Source organism: Miniopterus schreibersii (assembly GCF_964146895.1).
Source record: "Miniopterus schreibersii genome assembly, chromosome: 18".
NCBI lineage: Eukaryota > Metazoa > Chordata > Mammalia > Chiroptera > Miniopteridae > Miniopterus > Miniopterus schreibersii.
The window spans coordinates 34,160,695-34,184,345 of NC_138121.1; the positions used below are offsets into that span (position 1 = coordinate 34,160,695).

Below are 23,651 nucleotides of genomic sequence, written 5' to 3' on the forward strand. Positions count from 1 at the left end.
AGTATCATCAGCACCAGTGTGACAGGGAAGGCAGAGGCTCCGAGACGTGCCAATAGTGCTACCCACAGACGGTGCAGGGAGTCTGGAACCTGCTCCCCCGACAGCAAATCCCACAGCGTTTTCAGTCTTTTGCCCCAAACTGTGGGTGAGGTAAAGCAAAACCAAAAAAGGAAGACCAAGCATTTCAAGTGATCCTGCTTTTTTCTCTTTTTTTGCAGTGGAATTTTTCCTGGGCAACTGAAGCTTTGAAGTGGCTGATCATTACAGTAACGACAGATATTTGAAAGTGAGACTCAGTTGGATTTAAGGAAACACAGGTAAAGAGACAAGATAGAACAGTCATGAATAGTGACAGGTAAAAAGTAATAATAAGTTAAGGGGGGGGGGGAGGTTTGCCCCAACTGTTTACCTAGCACTCACCTTTGTCCTGAAACATCCCACCTCCATGCCCGGCTCCTGGTTAATAAACATAATTGGGTCGATGTCCCTTGAACTGTATAATCTGTTCCACCAAAAACAAACCCACAGTTTGTCTGCAAGCCACTTTAAGTCCCTAAGTCCCAGGTTACATTCTGTCTATGGAAAACAGCTGTGGCCAAGTAAATCATCCTACTCTGAAAAAGACCAGAGTCTATTTTTTTCTCTCTCTCTAAGTGTGTTTTGAAGTCCTGGTTGGGAAATTAGTGAAAATTGTAAATCTGTTTGCAAATCTGGTCATGTCTAACTCCGAGATTAGGGCAGAGATTCCAATTTCAAAGTGAAACCGTGACAACTCCAGTTAAGCGTGTCCTCGGGCACCGCCAGCAGGGCCTTCACTCACCCTCGCAGGAGCTGGATTTATTACAGGCACCCGGCTCGCTCCCCATCAGACACCCCCGAGTATTTACTTGAGACAGCAGGGCTCGGCCCGCACTTCCTCTGCAGACCAATATATTATTATAAATTGAGCTAAACTGTTTCCTTTTCATAAGTGCTATGAAGTTCAGATTTCAGATATCAACACAGGGCTGAGGTCCCTCCACGGGGCTCCTGATAGTACTTGGATTTGCAAAAGGGAGCATTCGACCACTGTTGCTTTTTTTGTTTGTTTGGTTGGTTTTGTTTAAGAGAAGATGGAGGATTCCCTTTAGAAATCCTATATGACATCTTAGTAAGAAAATATATTCTAGATGCAAACCTTGGGTCCATTGAGCTGTGCCTGGCCCAGGTCAGGAGGGTACCAGCCATCTCACCCATGTCTGAAGGCAGGAGTTGGGAAATCAGGATTAGACATTGTGTTTGAGCTATGAGACCCTATAAAATAACACTCACTCCTTCTGTTCATCACCTACAATAGCGAAAGGGACCAATGTATATTTTAAAATGTATATGCATTGTAACACATCAGTCAAAAGGACAATGGAAGTATTTAATATTTTCACTATTAACCTACTTCTGAGGCAAGAAAAAGACACATAACTTTAAAAAGAAATGGAAAAGAAAGAAGCAAGGCCCACTGTCGTCACCTTCGTTTGTTCCCTTCCTGAGCAATTTAGTCCTAGAGCCTTTGAGGCACGGGCACCATGCTGGGGGGAGGGAGAGGAGGGCACAGAAGCCCGGAGCAGGGGTGAGCACCCGAGTGGGGAGGAGGGACAGCCCCGCACGCAGTGGCAGAGCGCAAGTGGGATAAAATGACAAGTTTCAGTCCATGCTTCTCACTAGCTGTGTAAACACTGCTAAGTAAATACATCAACCTAACCTTAATTTTTATTATTTATTTATTTATTTTTGCCATATAGGTAAGGTCTACTTCTTAGGATTACTGAGAGGACTGAAAGAATGCCTGACTTGGTATTAGTCCCCAGTAACTGTGGTTGTTACTCATATACTACTAATCATTCCAGGCATACATATGTGTAGAAAAAAGACTAAAATGAAATATACTGAAATAGGCATCAACCTGGTCTTCTTTCATCACGCACTTTCCAGAGTTTCTTTTCTCTAGAATGAGAATAGATTACTTTTCAATCAGAAAAGAATACATGAGATGTTAATAAATAAATGGAAGATGGCTGAACTTTCACAATGTGTATTTACTACTTTCATAAACAGAAAATTAATAAAGCTATTAAAATGGCACTGTTCTGACTCTCATTTCTTTTAAGGATGCAAATCGCTAATAGAAATCCTGAACAAAGTATCCCAAGGAAAGCAGTTTATTGGCTGAAATGAACACTTACTTATACTCAAGATAAATATCCATATCTGGGAAGTACATTAAAAAATGAAATAGTAAGCTGTTTTACCTACAAATGAGACTCATCAATGGGGTAGAGATTTCAGAATAGAAACTTCATTCCTGAGGCAAGCAGAGGAGAGGCAGAGGAAGATAGGACCTTAACCCTAAAAACACGCCCACATAGAGATTTTAGTGTATAGGTTAAAGTCTAAATGGTCCATCTTAGAGTAGATAAAGCACTGTACAGATGCTCCTCAACTTATGATGGGGTCACCTTCAGACAAACTTGTTTACGTTGAAAGGACTGTAAGTTGAAAATGCATTTAATGCACCTAACCTACTGAACACCACAGCTCAGCCCAGCTCACCTTGAAGGTACCCAGAACACTTACATTAGCCTCCCGTTGGGCAAAATCACCTTGTTGCCCAGCATCTTGAGAGAGTATAGTACTGCATAGCACTAGCCAGGGGAAAGATCAAAACTCAAAATTCAAAATTCCAAGTATGGTTTCTACTGAAAGTTTATTGCTTTCGCACCATCATAAAGCCAAAAAATCGTAAGTCGAACAATCGTAAGTCGGGGGGTAGCTGTACATGAAACCTGAAACCTATTCTGGTCCCTGATCTGCCTCCTAGTAACTGAGTGACCTTAGACAAATTACTTAAGAGAAAAACAATCCCTGCACTGTCCCCCTCACAGGGTTGTCTGGAGACTGCATGAGACTGCTTAGGTGAAACTGATTTGTAAACTGTAAAGCGACGTGCCAATGGAAGGCAAGAGATTTGGCGCTTACTTAGATCCGTGTTCAACAAATGCAGGAATCAGCCCAGGAGGAGAATTTAAGAGGTAAAGGGACACAGCATTAAGTACCAGGGACTCCCACTGTGAGAAGGACATTCCCTACAAAATGATCTTCCCATCTTCCTGCTGACATCAAGGAGAGGGTCTCCGGGAGGTGCCATTACACAGCTAACTCCTCTCTAACAGTCACTAATCTCTCTTCTTAAGACAGAACAGGATTCAGACTCAGGGTCTTCAGCAAAAAAAAAAAAAAAAAAAAAGAAGAAAGTGGCAGACACAATACTATTTTAGTTTATAGATTCATAAAACTTTCTAATTACGCCAAATGATACTGGCTTTCCATTTAAAATAGTAAAATATAATCTCCCACTAAAATAAATTCCATTTTTAAAAAGTGAGCTAATTTAGAGAGAAATATTAAATAAGTGATGGTAAGGTAGTGCATGGATATGGCAAGAACCTCGGAGCTGGTGTGCAAATGACAAATTTGGAAAATACTTAACGAGGTAACGGCCTAAAGAGCTATTGCAACATCCGAATTCCTAGAAGGCAAGGACCAAGGTTTGTCCATCTCCAGGATCCCCTCCAGACCTGATGCAGCAGGTAGAACCCAGGGGGCAACAATCTGGTCATAAACTCTGGGTGAGAGCACAGTGCTTCCCGGCTCTAACACCGGCACATGAGCGGATCCCCCAGCAGGTGAGAGCGTGAAACCCGGAGTACGCAGCAGCTGCGGCCAGGGGACAGCAAACCTCGAGCAGTTCTAGGAGTAAAACAGGGTACTGCCTGTCGGGAAACAGTAGAACACCCGAAACCAAACCACGAAAGTCAGAGCAAAGGAGCACAACAAAGCTCCCCGCACTGCGCGGCTTCGGTTCGCGAACCTCGCTCACAACTGCTTCGGGGAGCGCTGAGGGGCGAGTGCGGAGAAAGGCCTCGCTGGCAGGGCAGCGCTTCCCGAGGAGACGCCAACTCCAAAACTGGGGGGAAAACCTTCTCACTAAGAACTTCTACAGAGAGAGAAATATTTTTCAAACTTCACAGGGATAAGTTGACTTAGGTGATTTAGTGGCTTTAAGACTCCTGAAAAGTGTTTAGAACATTTGTGGGAACTCCAGAAACACTGAGAACGAAAAGTAACTTTTAAAAATTAGCAGTATCTCATAAAACAAACAAACTAGTTACATGTGTAAGTTTCGTTATCACTACAAAATATGTGAAACGCAAAAGATATATTCAAAATATGTACCAAATAATGTAAAACTTAGGCCCTGGAGCATCAGCATGGTCCCGAGCCCCCTAATTACCAAGCATGAAGTAGCAGTCTCCCTGGTGAAGGGGTATCGCCAAGCCAGGTGTCTCTATGTCCCAGGAGATCTTGAAACCAACGTGCCAAACATCGGGATCTCTGCCTTCGAGTGGAGGGTCATCCTCACTCTCCTCGTCGGGGTCTGTCGAGAGACGAGAGGTATCAGAAAGGAAATGTTTCCTCCAGAGTTCTGGGTACTATGATAGTTATCTCAGGAATAACTGAAGTGTTAATAAAAATATCTTCCTTTTATGTCATATTTTTAAAAAAAAACACATTCTTTAGAATGTTCTTAACATGTCATTTATTTTTTAATCAAAATATTTTAACATGGTGAGGAAATAGCCACAGATATCAAGGGGGAAAAAGAGATTATTTTGTTAAATTCCATGCAAATAAATTAGAAAAATCTAGATTAAATGGTTAGCTTTTAGGAATTAATTAATAATAAAGTCCACCCCAGAAGAGATGCAAGAGCTAAACAAGACACAGAAGATACAGAGGAAGCTGTCAAGGAACTATCTTTCAGGAAAACACAGGCCTAGAGAATCACAAAGGAGAAACTACCAAACAATTATGGAGTGATTTCAATACACTTGAAATTGTCGAAGAACATAAAAAGAAAAAAGTTTCCAAATCTTTCATGCAGACATCAAAATCCAAAAAGAAAAACACACACACACACACAACCAGTCTCACATCTGAAAATCAATGCAAAATTCCTAAATAAAAAAACCCCAGAATTCAAATCCAGCATCATATTAAAATAATAATGGTCCACACGGAAGGAGAACTCATTTCAGGAATACAAGCATAGTTCAATATGCAAAGACTTATACCTAAAATTTATCATATTCATAAATTTTAAAAAATCATGAGTTACCAGTGGTACACAAAAGTACTCAATAAAACTTATCTTTTCATAATGAAAACCTCAATAAAATAGAGGTAGGTGGCTAGTTCCTGAACATGATAAAATACAGATCTGCTCAACCCCAAAGCCAGCATCATATTTTAACAGGGAAACATTAGAAACGTCCTCAAAGTTAGGAATTAGAAAACAATGTCCTTTTTATCACCACACGGCTCATCATTACTCTGGAAGGAATGGCCCACACCACGGTGCCCTCTGGAGTGGCATAACAGGGGAGCCCTACACAGACAGGAAAAGAGGTAAAATATGTTTTAATAAGAAAAATATTCTTTTGCAAATGATATGATTACTTATCTGCAAATCAAACAGGAAAAATATATCCCAAGCAACAGGCAAATTAAGAAAATGCTAGCTTCAAAAGTGTGCATATAAAAATATCTAGTAAGATTCTTATGCGTGAACTGTCTATATGAAGAAAAACTTTAAGATATTATTAGAGGAAACAAAAGAATATTTAAACAAATGTAATGACCTATTATTTTCTTGGGAAATAAGACTGAACATCATGGGAATGTCAGTTCTCCCTAAATTCATCCATAATGACAGAGGTGAGTGGGGCTGGTAACTAGGCAAGCTGATGACACAGTTCACAAGAAAACATAAATAAGCCAGAACCACCAGCTCTCTGCACATCTATAGGAGGAGCACAATATTCAAATAGGATAATAGGTAAAAGTTATGAAGGTAAAACACGTAAAAGGAGATAAAATGAGTTTGTAAACATAAAAAAGATATCCAAACTTATTCCTGTAAGTTCAAACTAAAGCTACAGTAGGTATTTTTCACCTATCAAATCGGGAAATATCAAACACTTTGATAAAATATGGTGTTAGCAAAATGGCATACCATAATCTCTGTAGAGGACAATTTGGCAATACCTATCAAAATTAAAACGCAGAAACCCTTTGAACTTGGAGGAGTTCCACTCTTATGAATATGTGCTAAAATTTCTACTTGATGAGGCTGCAAAACGGCTTTTGAACAAGGACATATATTGTAGCTGTGTTTATAAGAGCAAAAGATCAGAAATAACCTAAATATCCATCAATAAATCTCTGTCCCTCTGTGGTCAAATCAACTCTTAACTCCTTAACTTTAAAAAAGGTGATTTTAAGCTGCAAAGAAAATGATTTTCAGGCAGTTTTAACACTACAGTGTAAGGTTATTCCAATAAGTGGTCATCTTGATAGGCTCACAGGCTGCTTGGCTACTTTCCCCTCTAACTTTCATCCTAAACACTCTTCTCAATGTGGCACCAATAAAGTCTTGAAGGACAAACAGAGACAGTAATTGCAATCAGTGTTTCCCGATGTTTTCCATAAATCCAGCACCTTTGAAATGTGCTCATTAAAATAATGTTCTGCTGAAGCTTTGTTCCCCCTTTGGGCTGGGTCAGGAGGAGGGAAGCTGTAGGTTTGATCAATTTTTTATTGCATAAGCAGAGTGTTGCTCACTTTCTCAATAAAATCCACTTGTAATTATCTATAGCAAGTGCAAGCGATTCCTCTTGCCCCGTGTTATTTTGGAAACGAGCAGAAGCAACAGACTCCTATTTGCCTTAAAGCCTCCATAACACTGAAAAGCTTTTAAGTGTCTCAGTGTGTCTGGTGCACTCCCAGCTCCGGCTAAGCAAAATGTTACAGAGGTCAAAGACGTACCAAAATTCAAAACGCGAAGTTTAAATATAAGTTTCTAATGTCTAACACTCCTTCTCCTCCCAATTAACCAATTTGATTTTTTATGCTACATAGTTTTTAGAAAAAATTAGTTCCACTTAATAAAAAATAAATGGCATCAAATATGTTGTTTACATTTTTATAGCTACATGTAACCACTGTTACAGAGGAAACAAAGGCCTAAGCATGAAGGAAGAGGTGACAGTTCTAATCAAAACATATCCCTTGGATTTTCCTTCCATATTTAATAATACACACCATTAATATTGTGTCAATAATTTCCCTGATATGTAAGTATATATTCATCATCACCACACATTAAAAAATAGCCCTATTTCTTTAGCCAAGTGCTAAGATTTCTAAGACTCTGGTCCTGCAAATTACTTTCTCTGCTCCCTGAACCCCACCCCAGAGAGGACTGAGTAGCAGCAGGCCCCTTCCTGTCCACGTCACAGATCTTATGGCAGGAGAGATCCAGAAGTTGCAGGTGGTCAGCTGGCATATGAAGCCTAATGATGCTTTCTCTGCCCAGAGTTCATCTGTGATATTCCAGTGTCTGGGACGGGGACTCTGTTGGGGTTTTTTATTTTATTTGTTTTTTAATTTAAGTATAATTGATATACAATATCATACTGGTTATATTGGTTTCAGGTTTACAATAGAGTCATTTGCCATTTTTATACCTTCAATTGTGATCACCCCACTAATTCTAGTAATCATCCATCACCGTGGATACTTATCACAATATTACTGACTACAGTCCCCTGCCCCTTTTCACCTGGCCCCCACCCTTTCCCTTCTGGTAACCATCCCTCTGGTTTCTGTTTCTATAAGTCTGTTCTTGTTTCATTGCTTTCTTTTGTTTTCAGATTCTGCGAATCTGTTTTGTAAAATGGCAGGAGACAGAAGGTGAAATGGGAAGGCGTGAGGCTGGGAAGACACACAGGATGGGAATGGCGGGTGGGTGTGTGAGAACATAATCCATGCTGAGCTGCAGGAATATCATATGCACAACCTGGATTTGCAAGAGAAGAAGCTAGAGAGACGGGTAGAGGCCAGGATGTGGAGGGCTCTGTGAACCACTTGCGGACTCTAGACTTGTGCTGAGGGCAGTGAAAGACCCAAGACTTTCCACAGATCAGAGCTGCTGTTCAGAATGATCCCTCTGGAAGGTAGAAACCCCGAGGACCAGACTTTGTTTAATTTTTCTAAACAAATTTCCAAAGTAATGGCAAATGGCATAAGCCACAGAACATGTGGGAAGCCCTCCTGAAGGACTGTCCCCGGGAAAGAAAGATTGGCCAAGGAGAAGCCTCCCTGGAAGAGTTCTACAAGGTGGAGGTGCCTTCTTGTTGGGTGGGGGGACAGGAGGCAAGCTTGCAGCTGACACGAAGCAGGACACTCCTTCCCAGCCACTGAGGAATGAATGAACATCTGAGAAAATGGAGAATTCGGATAAGATGGAAGGGAAAAGGGAAACCTAATCAGCCCCAGCTCAGAATCTGTAACAAGAAGCTGCTCCCAGGTGCCTCAGAAGAAGCAATGCAGGACGCACGTAGTCCCTTGACACAGATAAATTGAAAAAATTAATTAGAAGTTTTCTGGGATTTCAGGAGAAATATTGAAAACTACTTACTGAGAAACCTAAAGCCCTTCACCATGATGTCTGACTCTGTCAGCTTTCAGATTAAGCATTTGAAGAAATAAATTTTAAGATGTAAATAATTCACATGCATAGGAGAACCTCATTACATCGTGTTTCGTGGACTTGGCGGAAAAAGAGAAAGTGAGGAAAGGAAGAAAAATTGCTCTGGGGATCTCAGCTAATGCTTCAAAACCACTACATTGTCTAAAGTAAAGTATGAAATGAGAGGAAGCATAAATACTTCTCAAACAATACTTCCTCCAAGCCAGAGCTGCTAACGGAGGCTCCAGGACCTTGGGCACCCGGGAGACCTGGGAGCCTACGGGAGAGCTGTCTGCCGTTAGCAGCACAGAAGGCAGGCCACACGGGTGCATCCGAGGACGCCGGTTACCTGCTCATCTAGCGCGAGGCAAAGCTTCGCCCAGAGCGCAAAGCACCTGTCTCACACCGAGCTTCTCTCCTTCCCAAAACTCCTGAAAGGAAAAGAAAGGGGGTGACCGCAAAAGCTAGGGGCAGTCACGAGAAACTGGTCGGCCTCGAGAGAGGAAAGGCCTGCTCAAGAAGAGCCACAGGGCGAAGGGGCAGGTGCTGGAAGCCGTAACGGGCGCACCTGGAACCCGTGAGACCTCCGGTATTAGGATTAAGTGAGGCAAATCCTCATCTTTGAAAATTACGACTGTTTTGGTAAGACATTTGCTATTTGAAATCAAGTCTAAGCAGAGATGATAGTTACAGAAACCAAAGAGTTATTGGCATATGGACACAACGTACCACAAACTACTGGAAGAACAAAAAACTAACTGGGCAACAAATGCGTACTGATTTCCCATATACACAGACACAAAGGGAAAGCAAGCCACAAACCATGCCTTCAGAGAGCTACGGTTCTCATTCAAATACGTTTAAAACTCACGTATGACCATATGACCGCAGTCAATACAGTGGTTACTGCTGGGGGGAAGGATACATCGGAAAGGAGCATTTCTGGGGTGCCAGTATGTTTTATTTATTGATCTGCGCGCTAGATATGTTCACTCTGTGGCAATTCATCAAGCTGTATGTTAATGATCTATGTTATATTTCAGTATTTAAAAAAACAAAAACCACCTCTATAAACCTCTAGAGACCAGTTGGAAGGTAATGCTAAGGAAATCTCTCAGAGAGCATATTTAAAAACACAAAACCATTGAAAACAAGAAAGAGAATAAAATTTTAAAAATAAGAGGAACAGTCCAGAAGGTTCAATAACCAAACCATATGGATTCTAGAGGAAAGAGAAAACTTGAGAGGAAGAAATAATCAACAAAGTAATTCAAGAAAAAGTCCCTCATTGAAGAGCACGAGTGTGCAGACTGAAAGGACCTACCAAGTGCCAGTATCACGGATGGAAAGAATCCTGAGAAATTATAAAACATGAGAAAAAATGGAACAAAACATAGTCCCATAAAGGATAGAGAAAGATCCGAACTCTCAACATGAACACTGGAAGGTAAAAGACATTGGTGCAATGCCCTCTGAAGAAAATTCTACTGGGAAAATACGTCCTACCAGTATTTCTACACTGAAAATATACACACATGTCAAGGGAGAATAAAGGTGAATTAGGATAGTCAAGGTCTCAAAGTTTAAGCACCCAAGTAGCACCCTTTCTAAAGAAACGAGGAGATGCTCCCCCCAAATAAAGAAATTGGGAAAGAGGGGGCCATGGGACGCAGGGGCCCCACTGGAGTCCGCTGACGGGACATCACAACATGGCACAACCGTGCCTGTCTCCTCTGACAAGCCACCCAGACTCTAAGTCCCACTAGAAGGTGTAGAAGGTAACCATCCAGGCTGAAGCAGATCCGAAGATGCTGGAAGCTACTCCCAAGAACATTTGAAGACACTTCTTGGAGAAGCTATTTCTCCAAGAAAATGAACATCTGATGCTCCTGAAGCTCTTGAGAGGAGACAGCACGGGACATCGCTGGCGATGACGGCACTGAAAACCACTCAACCAGCAAAACGCAAGGCCACCATCAGCAGAGACCACTGTCAAAAACCAAAACGCGGTCAAGGAAAGGAAGCTGGTCAACGGTTACGACAAGGCTCAGGGTGGCACTTTCACGGACATGGTAACGATGAAGACCGAAAGCCGACATAACCACAGTTACAGCCCGCCTGTCACGGGGCGATGGGGACCCTGAAGGGCGTACACGTGCAGGCAGACAGGGAGGGACAGGGGCCTAAGTCCACCCTCACTTTCCACAGCAGGGAGCCTACGAACAGTGCCCCAAACAAGGTAAGTATAATGCTTTCTTTCGAAAGCACTGCCTGAAAGAGGAGAGTAGAAATGGAGAAAAGGCACAGAGGACTGCTGTTTTTTCTTAACAAACCTCATACTTCTGGAGGAAATGGGTATATATGTTCATTATCCTGATGGTGGCGGTGGTTTCTCAGGTGTGTTAAAACTTACGAAATTGTAAACTTAATACGTGTGCAGTTTACTGTATGTAAATTATATCTCAAGAAAGCTATTGAGGGAGGGGGGACATCGGCCACTCTTGGTGGCCAGCTTTGACAAATGGGAGATGTCAGGTCTTCCTTTGTCACCGGCACTGAGCACCGCCACTCTGTTCCAGTGCATGACCCTTCTAGCCTGGATGACTGCGACAGCGTCAGCTCTCCTGCTCCCGGGTGCCTCCCTTCTGTCACAACTGCGGGCTCCCGTCTCCCTCCAGGACCAGCCACGCATGTCACACAACAGGACCAGTCACGCATGTCTCCCTCCAGTTTGCACACAACACCACAGGGCCCTAAATTCCGCCCACCCCACCCCTAGCCTTGCCTGGCCTCGCTCCTGCTACTTTCCCTCTTCTCTGACATGTTCCGTCCGCACTTGCTGCTTCTGAAACTTGCCAACATCGTGTCCCCCCAGCGGCGTCCCTGCTCGTAGGACAGCCTGCCGCCTCTTCCTGCGCTCACGCTCCGCTTCCAGCCTTTGCTCGGGTGCCTCCTTATAAAGGGAGCCTGGCTTTCCTTAACCGCAGGCCTGTGCCCCACCTTGTCACACAGCCCACGGGTTTGTTTAGTTTCTGTCTCTCCTTGCTAAAACATAAGCTCTACAGGGGCAGGGATTCTGGTTCATTGTTAAATAGTAGATGCTTCCTGTTCACCAGATAAATCACTGCACGGGGGTAAAAAAATGCATAACTTATAAGACCAAACAAGCTTTGCTGAGCAGAGAGGCTAAGCGACTTCACAGTGAAACAAGGTGAGCGAGCATTGAAACCTTGGACAGGAATGCTGAGAGGCTGAGAAAAACATAAAATACCAGAGCATTTTTTAAAATGGTGAATGCTCCCAGCTCCTAAGCTGCAATTACAACGTAGCTTTCCAGGGTCTCAAAGATGCGCTAAGAAACATAAAGATTAACAATTATGGGAACTAATTTTCACCCTTAAGTGGATTCAGCTTTCCCCAAGTGAAAGCCATGAATGGGTATCTGAGAGTTAAAAAGAAAATCCTGGCAAAGTCTCCACTTTCTAGCCTGTCACGAAGCCCTTCATGGGAGACTGAGAAAATAATATAAAAAATCTCAATATTTTGGCAATCTTTGGCAATTAAATATCTTAGGAGCTGGTTTTCCTATAAAGACAATGTCACAGAAAATGTGTCCTTCCAAGTAAACAAAAATGGTAACCAAGAGTTATTTTGTTTAAGTGATCTTTCTGAAGGTGTTCCAGCCTAAGAAGAAGGTGTAGGGACATATTAAACAATGATTTTTAATTCCTTCCCTGGTGAAATTTGTTTATTTTACACATATGTGTGTCCTGGAGTAACTAGCAATTGCCAGCAAAGCTGGAATAGGAAAATCAAACTCTCTGCCCATTTATGCGTGGTTCCCCAAAGCCATTCCTGATTAAAAATTGTACCATTTCAATCTTCCTGCTGGAGAGATGCATTAACTAGGACTGCTTGGGAAGCCAATGAATTTAGTGTATAATTACACATATCCTAGACAAATTACTTCTCAATGACCCCTATTCACGGAAATAAACCGGAGGGATGACTGGCTCACCATAAACCTACATGAAGATTTCACTGGGGAAAGGTATTGAGAGCAAAGTCCAGAAAGACCTTAAGCCTCACCTGAATTTAATTTCAGCAGGAAGTGATCGCTTCTTTTCCAAACTCCCAGTGCATTTTACAGGAATCTTTCCTGCTGCACATGATGCTCTCTCATCACTAAGTAACTACGTGACCTTGGACAAGCCACTTCCATTCTCCCCACCTCCATGCTTTCATATGTGAAATGAGAGGCTTGAGCTGGGTGACTTCAAAGGCCCTTCCAGACCAGATGTTTCACCGTTTCATCGTTACAATCACAAGAGTGCGCCTTAACTCACCTACCCTCTCAAGGCAAGAAAGGCATTTGGTTGACCTTTGAGTTCTCCACACTGCCTAGAACAGAACCTCCCCTAGCAAATGCTCAGCAAACAAGTTCAAGGACACAGAAAACAGTCCAGTTGTCTGAAATGTCCACTCTCTGCCCTTTTTAAGCCCTTCCCAACCCCAAACTTGATTTTAACCCAAGTGGCTCTCTTCAAGTCCACCTTAACACACCTCTGGCAGGATTCTAAGGAGGCAGAGAAATAAGCATATCACTTGCCACCTGGAAGGAGTCACTTGGAAAAAATGTGCCACCAAAAAATTTCAAGGCACAGGCATTGTAAACCATCTGACCCAACATCACGCATGTAGCTAGAGGCCTCGAGAAAGGTTCCATTGCAGAGAGCGAATGCATTCTAATCACCCAAGGGTCTGTGTAGAAAGATCCAGCAGACGCTACGGGGGGAGAGAAGAGAGGGTGTCGGGACGCGCAAGGAAGAGCAAGTAGAACAATCCCTTAACCTGTCCAGAGGTGGACATTTAAAAAAATCCAAATCCCAGAGATATCTATACTGCAGGGACAGGAAATACCGGCTCATTAGGCATTCAGCCAGAGTGTTAGGACTCTGAAGCCAAATGCCTAGGTTCAAATCCTAGCTCTACTAATTCACAGCTCTATAGCTGTGGTAAAGCAAATTATCCTTCTGTGCCTCAGTTTCCCTGCCTGTAAAATGAGAACAACAGTAGTACTTCGTTCATGGGGTTGTTGTAAAAGCTGAATGAGTTAATACATGTAAAATGCTTATACTAGTGGCTGATAGTAGGTGCTCGATAAAGAAAAGCTCCCAGTCTTACTATTATTATTAGATAGACTTTTGGGAATCTCAGGGGTTACAGATTCCAATTCTGCAGTTCCCTCCTCCAGGTGATAACTAAAGGATAAACCTTTATATATTTATGTGTATTTGTGCATTTTATCAGTCTTATCTACTCCCGACCACAGAAACTATTCATTAAAAAATTTAAATTCCTTTCTGAGAGATATTCTAGATTTCAAAACCTACGCAGTCACCCACACTCTGGGAGGACAATGGGACTATTAAGCTGTGGGGCTGAGAGGACCTGAAGCACAAAGACACCTTTGTGGCGGACCCAGCCGCCACACACCAGTGCCTCAGCTTCAGAGCGCTGCCTCCTCCTTAGTAAAGAAACTAACAAACTCCAATGTTGGTTCACATCAGAGCTCTTGGATACGATAGTTCCTACACCCCTGGCAAGGCCTTTCAAAGATCACAGGATCTCAGCTCTTTCCATTAGGACAGCATCAAATCCCCTGGAAGCAATATTCTTGGGCCAGCATCATTACTTGAGACGCCAAGGAAACTGGTGAAATTTCCAACCACTGATCTGGTTCCTTGCTTCGGACTGAAGGCATCAGGTAAAGTTAGAAAATATTGTAGCTATCCTGAGGAACATTCTGAGACTGAGAAATGGTAAGAAATTTAAAGAAAACCATGAGAATTTCTTGTTCAGATCGCTTTTTCCAAAACAGTCATTTTGGTAACAAAGAAAAACTAACACCCACCAGATCCAATTAAAAAACCAGTTGTCAGAAAACAGTAACCCTTAAAAGTTCCTGTTCATTCCCCCATAGGATGTCTAGAACTCTGGTTTTCTAAGCACCTTTCAACACACAAGTAGAAGAGATAAATGGACAAGCAAGCTAAACCTAGGCCTTGTAATCCTTTGTCAAACGATCAGGCAGAAAAGAAAGTTGGCAGTGGTCAGGCTGTGTCAATAGATTCAACTACCTTTTTAATAGTCCTGCTCTGAAACCCAATAGAGACCCCAAACACACAGAAACCGAACAGCAGAAGGAAAATTGGGGTGAGCCACAAAAAAACATAGCCTCTGATCTGTGCTCCGAGGGAACCAGATTGAGCAAGCGGGAGACCAAGCTGGCCACACTCACCCTATTGGGTCTAAACCCACAGGACGGCTCAGGGGGCTGGAGAGTTTCCCGAACAGAGAGGACAGTCTGCTTACAGAGCCCACCTCTGCGGCTTGTGGCAAGGAAGGGCAGTAGTCAGAAGGGGAGGAAGCCAAGAACACGTCCATATTTGACAAATCGCTCCCGTCGAGACAGTGATGCCAACCATAATAAAACATTTTGGCAAGACGGGGAAAGTGCACCTGGGGGAACCTGCAAAGATTTGACAGATTTTTGTTTTCCCAGCCCTTTATCAGCAAGTTAATTAGATCGACTGTTCAACCTACTCCACGCTTTAGACAAACGCTCTTGACTCTCCGGGGCACGGGAGGGACAAATGACAGTCCCGCTTACAGGCGACAACGACTCCTGTACACAGCATGACAATGAACCAGGCAGCCCCGCTGGGTGAGAAGAGGGGTACTCTACAGACATGAGGCTGTGGGCACCCCCCGTGACCACACGCGGACACAGGAACGCGCGCACGCTCCCGTGCAGGTCCGGAGCCCCGGCCACGCGCCAGGGCGGCCGCCCAAGCGGGCCGTACCTTCACAGCTGTGACTGTACACGGCCACCGCTGACCTGTCCACCAGGTTTTCGTCGTGGTGCCAGCTCACTGCCATCTTGCCCATGCCAAAGTAAGGCTCCTCTTTCAGGTACGGCATTTTCCGGGGATCCATGAAATTCAGCAAGGTCACGTTGTACGCAGATCTGCTCCTAATGTCCACCTCATCGGGTCCGTCGAAAGCCCCCATGCCCACCCCGGGGAAGTCGGGGCCAATGCACACGGGCACGTCGTCGATGTTGGCCCTTTCTCGGGCCACGAGCTCCTCCCACGCCTGGATGGTCTCGGCCTGCAGGTAGCGGTTGAGCCTGAGGAGGGCCTGACAAGCAGCGGCGATCTCCGCCTCGTGGTATTTCACGCTGGAGCCCTTCACCGGCCAGGGCACCGTGAAGAGCCGGGTGTTCAGGTACTTGTAGGTGCAGCCGGGGTCGCCGACGAGGATGCGCGAGACCGGGGTGAGCAGGTCTTTGCCTTGGATGCGCACCAGGTCCCGGAACAGGCAGCCGTGCTTGCGGAGCGCCGCGAAGGCCTCCCGCACCTCCCGGTGCAGCCCCTCGGGGACGCCGCCCGCTTCGCGGAGGATCAGTTTCGGGTACTTCAGCTGCCACTGAAACAAAACCGGAGCAAAAAGGAGTGTTTATGGATAGTGGTGATTTTAATAGTCCCAAAAGTAAGTTTCTTTATAAGCATTAGGGGTAAAATAAAAAAATTAAAAACTGTCCAGTGGTATTTCTAAAGAGGGTTCATGTCTCTCTAGCCTAAATCAGAAGACTAAGTTAAACAAACATCACCAACTCCACAGCTGCAACTTTCAAGTCCAAGCTCAATTAAGGATCTTTAATAAAGAAACAAAATGATATAATAACTTGGGCTTTGACCCCTCAAGCTCCCTCTACGGCCATTTCTCCCCACCCTCAATCTGTCTTCCAGCCTTTGGCCCTCCAGCAAACAATTTCATTAACTGCTTGTCACCCACATATTGAGAGCCTACTATGTGCCATATACTATTCTAAGCCTCCAGAGCATGAGGGGTTTTTTTATTTTTTTAATTTTAGATTTTTTATTGATTTTTTTTTTCGAGAAAGAGGGAGGGAGAGGGTGAGGGAGAGAAACATCCATGTGAGATCAAGACTTCAATCGGCTGCCTCCTGCAGGGCCCCTACTGGGGATTGAGCCCACAACCCAGGCAGGTGCCACGCCGGCCAGGGGCAGAGCATGAGCTCTTAACCACTAGATTGCATGGTCTCTCAGCAAGTGACAGACTGGTTTCTGCTTCCACACTGTCAGTGAAAGAGAAAGTTACTTCTCATTGGGAGTTGGACACTAAGATCTATGAACACAGGAGCCACGACAATTTTGTTCACAGCTCTAATACCAGTGTCCAGAATGTACTCACTACATTTTCAATGAGTGAGTGAGTGATTGAATGAGTGAGGCATCCCACTGACATTTAGAGAGTTGTAATAGTTTACTGATGTCACTGGAGGAGAGGCCTGTAAGATGAGCCTCTCTAATATGGAAATATGTGGATTTACTGGTGCGGTTTACAGCGAAATTGCCTTTTCAGCCATCACTTCTGCCTCCTCAGACTTGACATATGAATTGGTATCAAGCCAGAGTCCCCCCATTCCCTACAGTGAAACTGATTTCTTTTTTTAAACAAAAACACAGGGGTTTGCATTCACCCTTATAAAACTTAATGTGACTGGTTGCTTCTGAGTAGTGTGCTGCCCACCATTTATGACATACATTCCTTCTATATCTTTGTTCAATAATTACCATTTGTGTGATAAATAGGGCAAGACCATTTACTCTCCCAAACTTTCTTTTTCATTCAAAATATGTCTACAGAGCACCTATGAAATACTTGACAGAGATTAGGTTCCTGCCCTCACAGAGCTTTCTACCATATCTTGTAAATAAATAAGAAAAAGTGATCCCAAACTGAGTTAAGTATTAGACCTGAAACAAAGTAGGAGGAAATCTTAGTGTAGCCAACGGTCTCGGAGAAGCTGGCATTTAAGCTTAGATCTTCAGGAAAAGAAGGTACCAGCCATGTAACAAACTAGGTAAAGAGCACCCCAGGAAGAGGGGCCAAAAATTACGCAGCATTATTTACAACAGCCAAGATCTGGAAGCAGCCCAAGTGCCCGTCAGGAGATGAGTGGGTAAAAAGCTGTGGAGTTCCACTCTGCCATAAAAAGGAAGACAGTTTTACCCTTTGCGACAGCATGGATGAACCTGAAGAGCGTTATGCTAAGTGAAATAAGCCAGTCAGAGAAAGAAAGATAACATTATAATTTTACTCACGCAGAATTTAATGAACAAACTGAACTACTGAGCAAAAAAGAGACAGACCCAAAGAGCAGGCAGACAGCTCTGGTAGAAGGGGGGCCTCAGAGGGACTAGGGGAGTGGAGGGATTGAGCGAAAAAGAGAAAAAGAGAGAGGCCTGATGGGCAGTGTGGTGACTGTGGGGGGGGGGGGGGGTGGAAGACGGCAGAGAGGGATACATGCTGATGGAAAATAAAATAAAATTTAAAGAATAATAATAAAAAAATAAAAAGCATAATTGCAATATGCCAAAAGAAAACCATGGAAACAAACTGTTTTATAAACCTCAAAGCACTGTATAAAGTAAATTATTTTTTCTTTAAATACAAAGGCACTGAGGATGGAGACCAGCCTGTCTAGAGACAAAAAGGTGGCCAGTTGAACTAGAACCAAAAAGTGAGATGAGATGATGAGAGAGATGAGATGAGATGAGATGAGATGAGATGAGATGAGATGAGATGAGATGAGATGAGATGAGATGAGATGAGATGAGATGAGATGAACAGGAGGGGAGAGGGCGGGTCACACCTGGAGGTCAGAGCGAGGACCCTGACTTGACTGCATGTGCCCTGAAGAATTCAAGGGAGAAGAGTAACTTCTCCCGGGCGTGGAATGGAAAGGGGCAGGTGTGACAGGAGACTATCCTATTGGGTGGGTGCAGCAGTACCCACCCAGCAGAAGAGTGGGGCTGGGCTGGATTCAAGACAGAGATGAAACGGACATTTCACTGGCACAGCAAAAGGATGTGCTTCTGGACTAGCTGTGAGGGATGAAGAAGGGAAAGGAGCTATGGGTGACATCCAGATTTCGGAATTTAATAAATGAATAAACAGTTTACTATTTTTTGAAATAAGAAAGATGGGGGCAAAACAGAAGTGGTGGTAGGAGCAGAGAGGGACTCCGTGTTGGAGCTGCAGCCCTTAAGATGCCTACGAAGTCCTCCGGTGGAAACAGCAGCTGGAGCTCGGAGGACGGGGCTGCGGGAATCAAGGTGGGAGCTGTGGGTGCACAGCTGGCATCCAAAGGGCGGAAATGAATGAGATCTCCCGGCAAGCACGGAAGGGGGCGCAAAGCCCGGCTGAGGCGCGGAGGAAGGCCCGCGGGGGACCAGGTGGAGAGCCAGGGGAGTGTGTTAGTGCAGAAGGCGGAGAGGGGTCTCCCTGAAGGCCGGGTGTCAGTTACGGCGACTGCCCGAGAGGCCAGGAGACAAGGACAGAAATGGTCCACGGGATCTGGCAGCGTGGAAGTCACTGGTGACAATGACAAGGCGATTTCTGCAGAGCGGTGGGCATGAGAGTGAGAGAGGACAGTAGGCTGATGACGGAACGAGAGGGAGAAGTGGAGGCAGCACGGACAGGTCTGAGCGACGCTGCTGCGAAGGCCAAGGGAAGAGCGGAGCTGCTGAGAACGGGGTGCTGCACAGGGACAGCCCCTAACAGGGGCTCAGAGCACGCTGAGCTCCCCAGAGGGTGCTCCACAGAGAGGGCCCCTAACAGGGGGCGCAGAGTATGGCTGAGCTCCCCAGAGGGTGCTCCACAGGGACGGCCCCTAACGGGGGGCGCAGAGTATGGCTGAGCTCCCCAGAGGGTGCTCCACAGGGACGGCCCCTAACGGGGGGCGCAGAGTATGGCTGAGCTCCCCAGAGGGTGCTCCACAGAGAGGGCCCCTAACGGGGGGCGCAGAGTATGGCTGAGCTCCCCAGAGGGTGCTCCACAGAGAGGGCCCCTAACGGGGGGCGCAGAGTATGGCTGAGCTCCCCAGAGGGTGCTCCACAGAGAGGGCCCCTAACGGGGGGCGCAGAGTATGGCTGAGCTCCCCAGAGGGTGCTCCACAGAGAGGGCCCCTAACGGGGGGCGCAGAGTATGGCTGAGCTCCCCAGAGGGTGCTCCACAGAGAGGGCCCCTAACGGGGGGCGCAGAGTATGGCTGAGCTCCCCAGAGGGTGCTCCACAGAAAGGGCCCCTAACAGTGGGTGCAGAGCACGCTGAGCTCCCCAGAGGGTGCTCCACAGAGAGGGCCCCTAACAGTGGGTACAGAGTGCGCTGAGCTCCCCAGAGGGTGCTCCACAGAGACAGCCCCTAACGGGGCACAGAGCGCGCTGAGCTCCCCAGAAAATGCTCCACAGAGTCGTCACCGAACAGGAGGAGCAGAGCACGCTGAGCTCATCAGTATACTCATCAGGAGGATGTGAGGAAGAGGTGATGTCGCAGAAGACGGGGTGATTGACCACCAAAGTCCTTGAGTGTCTAGAACAGCAGTCTCCCAAAGTGAGGCGGATACACGTGGGATCTGTACGGCAGTCCATAGAGTTGAAGAGGGGAGGGAAGAGAGCAAAACTGTTTTATTATTCATCTGAAAAAGGAAAGAGATCGAGCTTTACCAAAATATGTGTGTACACACCCCGGGACACCAGCCTACACATGGGGTGCTGCGGTCACCTCGTTCCACCTCAAGGAAGCCTACTGTGCACGCCGCTTCCCACCAGCATGATCGGTAACGCCGGCATGAAACTGCTGAGGGTGGAGACACACACCGAGGAAATCAGGGAACTGAGAATGGAGGCTGTGTTCCCCCTCGGAGAACCAACTGTTAAATATTTAGTAGGAAGCCACTGCTGATGCTCAGAACTCGGTATTGATAGGAGCGTTTGATCAGAAACATTTGGGAAGGAGACGCAATACTTCCCATATGGGAAGAGGCTGGCAGCAAAAACAAGATGCACATTCATGGGACTGTAAATTTGCTAAGAGGCAGGAGAGTGGCACTTCCACTCTTCTGGGTGAAAACGTAAAACGAACCGCTAGCTAAGAATATGCGCTGGGCGGTAGGGCCGCTTGCCAAGTGGTTCTGGACTCCTGCCCCATCACCCAACATAGAATTACACCTGCCAGCCCCTCATGGTGGATGAAGCACAAGGCCACTTCTGCTCAATGAGAAGTGATGGCTGTCACTTCTAGCCTGGAGCGTTTCATCGGCAGTGCCAGGCCCCCCAGAACATGTTTTCCCCTTTGGCACAGTCGCCAGCTGGTGGCTGCTTGAATTCCTCAGTTACTACTTTAGTGGGCCACGACTCTCTGCCAGTCCACAAATGATGTGTGAGACGAACAAGAAATGTTGTTGGGTGAGATTTGAGGGGTGTCTGTTACCACCGTGTTGCCTAGCCTATCCTGGCTGATCCAGAATGCAGAGAGCTCAGGAAAGCAGGCAGACGAAGGATGAATTAGAGTCAAGTCTAGTGGGGGAAACGGATTTAGGAGGAAAGCACAGTGGGCGCGCCTTGCTTCTCAGAGGTGTGTGATCTTACATCTAAAGTGACAGAGAGCGGAGTTAGGTGGCATTCCACTAAGGGCTGTCACAGAGACTGTCAGCGTTGTTTGGAATCTCTGGTTTCTATCCCTCATTCATCCCAATTGGAAAACGAAAACAGAAATATCACCCTTTCTGTTTACACAGCTCATGAAGGGAGCCGTGGGCAGGAACTAATTTTATCACTAAACTGGTCATCCTCTGAGGAAGTCCCCAAGCTCTTAGTATACTTGAAGCACATCTAACTAGCAAGGTAATGGAGGAGGAAATTTCTCTATACTTAACAATTCCAGTGTTGTTTCAATGGTCCTTAATGTACAATATTAAAGAAAATTAAGATAATTACCAGGAACTCCCGTTTCAGAGTACACTTCTTCAGGGCTGAGAGAAGACTGCAAAGAACACCTACATACACACACACACACACACACACACACACACTGCACCAAAGTCAGAAAAATTATAAATTAACATAATTGCATTAAATTATATTTAATTTAGCTTTGGCTATTAAATTTGCAAAATAATAAAATTTTATTATAGTAATGCACACTGCTGGTGAGTGCAAAATCAAGTATTCTGAGAGCCTGCACTTAGAAAATGCAAATTATTGTAACCCAGTTTAAGGCCAAATGGGAAAAAAATCTATCAAAATCTCACATGTTCAAATCTTTTATTCTTAATAGTTTATTGACTTTTAGAGAGAGAGGAAGGCAGAGAGAGAAAGAGAGAGAAACATCGATGGGAAAGCACAACATTAAACATCGATCGGCTGCCTCCAGCACGCTCCCAACCAGGGATGAAGCCTGCAACCTGGGCATGAGCCCTGACTGGGAATCCAGCCGGCAACCAACTGAGCCACACCAGTCAGGGCTCATATCTTTTCATCTAGTTGTTCTACTTCTAAGAGTTTATCATAGGGTAATAGAGAAATTTATCAAGATTATAAGGATATTCATCATATTGCATTTTATGATCAAAAACTGAACACCAAAACGTCCAACAGCGGATTAGAAGTGAAATGGTACATCATTCACGTGATGAAGTGCTAAAGTAACACACGCTAGAATAATTTTTATACTGTTTTATGAAAATGTAAGTTAAAAAAAAAACTACTCTACAAGAAATTAGTATCCAGATAATTAGGCAACAGAATCCTACTTTCATTTTTTAAATGTAGATATGTAAATACAGAAAAAACTATTTAGAAAAAAAATGTGGCCAAAAGTTTATGGTGCTTATCTCTGGGTAGTGAACTTGGCATAATTTCAATTTTCTTCTTTAGATAGCTGTTTATTTTCCAAATTTACAAAAATAAATGTAAAATACCTTTTAAAACAAAAAATCAGGGCAAATATTGCATTCAAAAATTCTTAATTTCATGACATTTCTTTTGTTTGCCAGGAGATTGTTTTTGATGCCCCTAAATTTTCAAAATGTTTCAGAATAACTTCTCATACTATTAAAAACTGACAGAATATTATTCAATGCTCTAAGAAATTTTGATTTGATTACAATAAATACAAATAATAATAATTGGCTAATACTGTCACTATCTCAAAAAAAAAATGCAAGAGGAAAAAAAAAAAAAAACCCAAACCTAAATGCCCTCTCTTAATATTTATTTATAAAGTAATTAGATTAGTGCCAGATACATAAAGTGCCAAAATTTGTTAAATTTTTCTTTAAAGAGAACAGCAAGTAAGTCTGGAAAAGAACTGAACATTAAGTAATTTAATATTAATTAATTCTGTCCAACAAACCAGTTCACTTTCCATTTTGGACAGGTACACGTAGAAGAACATCAGATACCACACAATAATTTGGAACAGCCGTTGGCAGATTCCCAAATATGCTAAAAAAAATTTTCTCATTTAATCCCATTAAAGTTTTTCCAGGGAGTATACAGTCATGCAATTATATCAATAGTTGTCTGGTCACATAATATATTTCCTGAGATCTACAAAATGACATAAATGATGATTATATAGTTTAATAGGCATTTGGAAAGGTGCTTTAGATATAAACTGCCAACATGCCAGGCCTCTACCGGTGGTTGAAAGATGTGGCATTCTGGGTTCTCTGGAGCATAGGTTTTATGCTCCACTATGTTAAAGCATTCTGTGAAAATTCTACCCCTTCCTCTCCCATCAAGGAATACTTCTGAAAGAATTTCATCATGCAGAGAAGTCAGACATGGTGTTAAATGAGTAAGAAGGCAGTCTCCAGGAGGCTCTCCAAAACAAAGCCCAGTGGAACTTGACTTCAGTAGAGTGAAATGAAATTGTAAATCTTCAAGTGACTTGGGAAATGCCCTTCATTTAAAAGTGTTAGGATGCACCGATTTTATGAGAGTATATTTCTAATCTGGCTATTAATAGATTTTGCTGATAACACTTTATATTTTGCACTCTATAGAAATTTGTACTATACCTGTCATATTTTCTACATAATGTTCACTATAAAATGCATATGCCCTGCCAGCCATCCCCTGACAAATGGG

The 23,651-nt window shown here is 44.2% G+C and overlaps 1 protein-coding gene across 1 annotated transcript in view; it reads right to left on the reverse strand.

Moving 5' to 3' along the window:
- The window catches only part of FTO (FTO alpha-ketoglutarate dependent dioxygenase), a 317,340-nt gene that overhangs the window by 200,657 nt on the left and 93,032 nt on the right, over window positions 1-23,651 (reverse strand). Inside the window, exons 3-4 of the mRNA XM_081118969.1 lie at window positions 15,493-16,117; window positions 4,328-4,471 (exon numbers count right to left, since the gene is read on the reverse strand). Of these exons, the coding sequence (XP_080975095.1) occupies window positions 4,328-4,471; window positions 15,493-16,117 (769 nt within the window). The remainder of the gene's footprint in view (window positions 1-4,327; window positions 4,472-15,492; window positions 16,118-23,651) is intronic.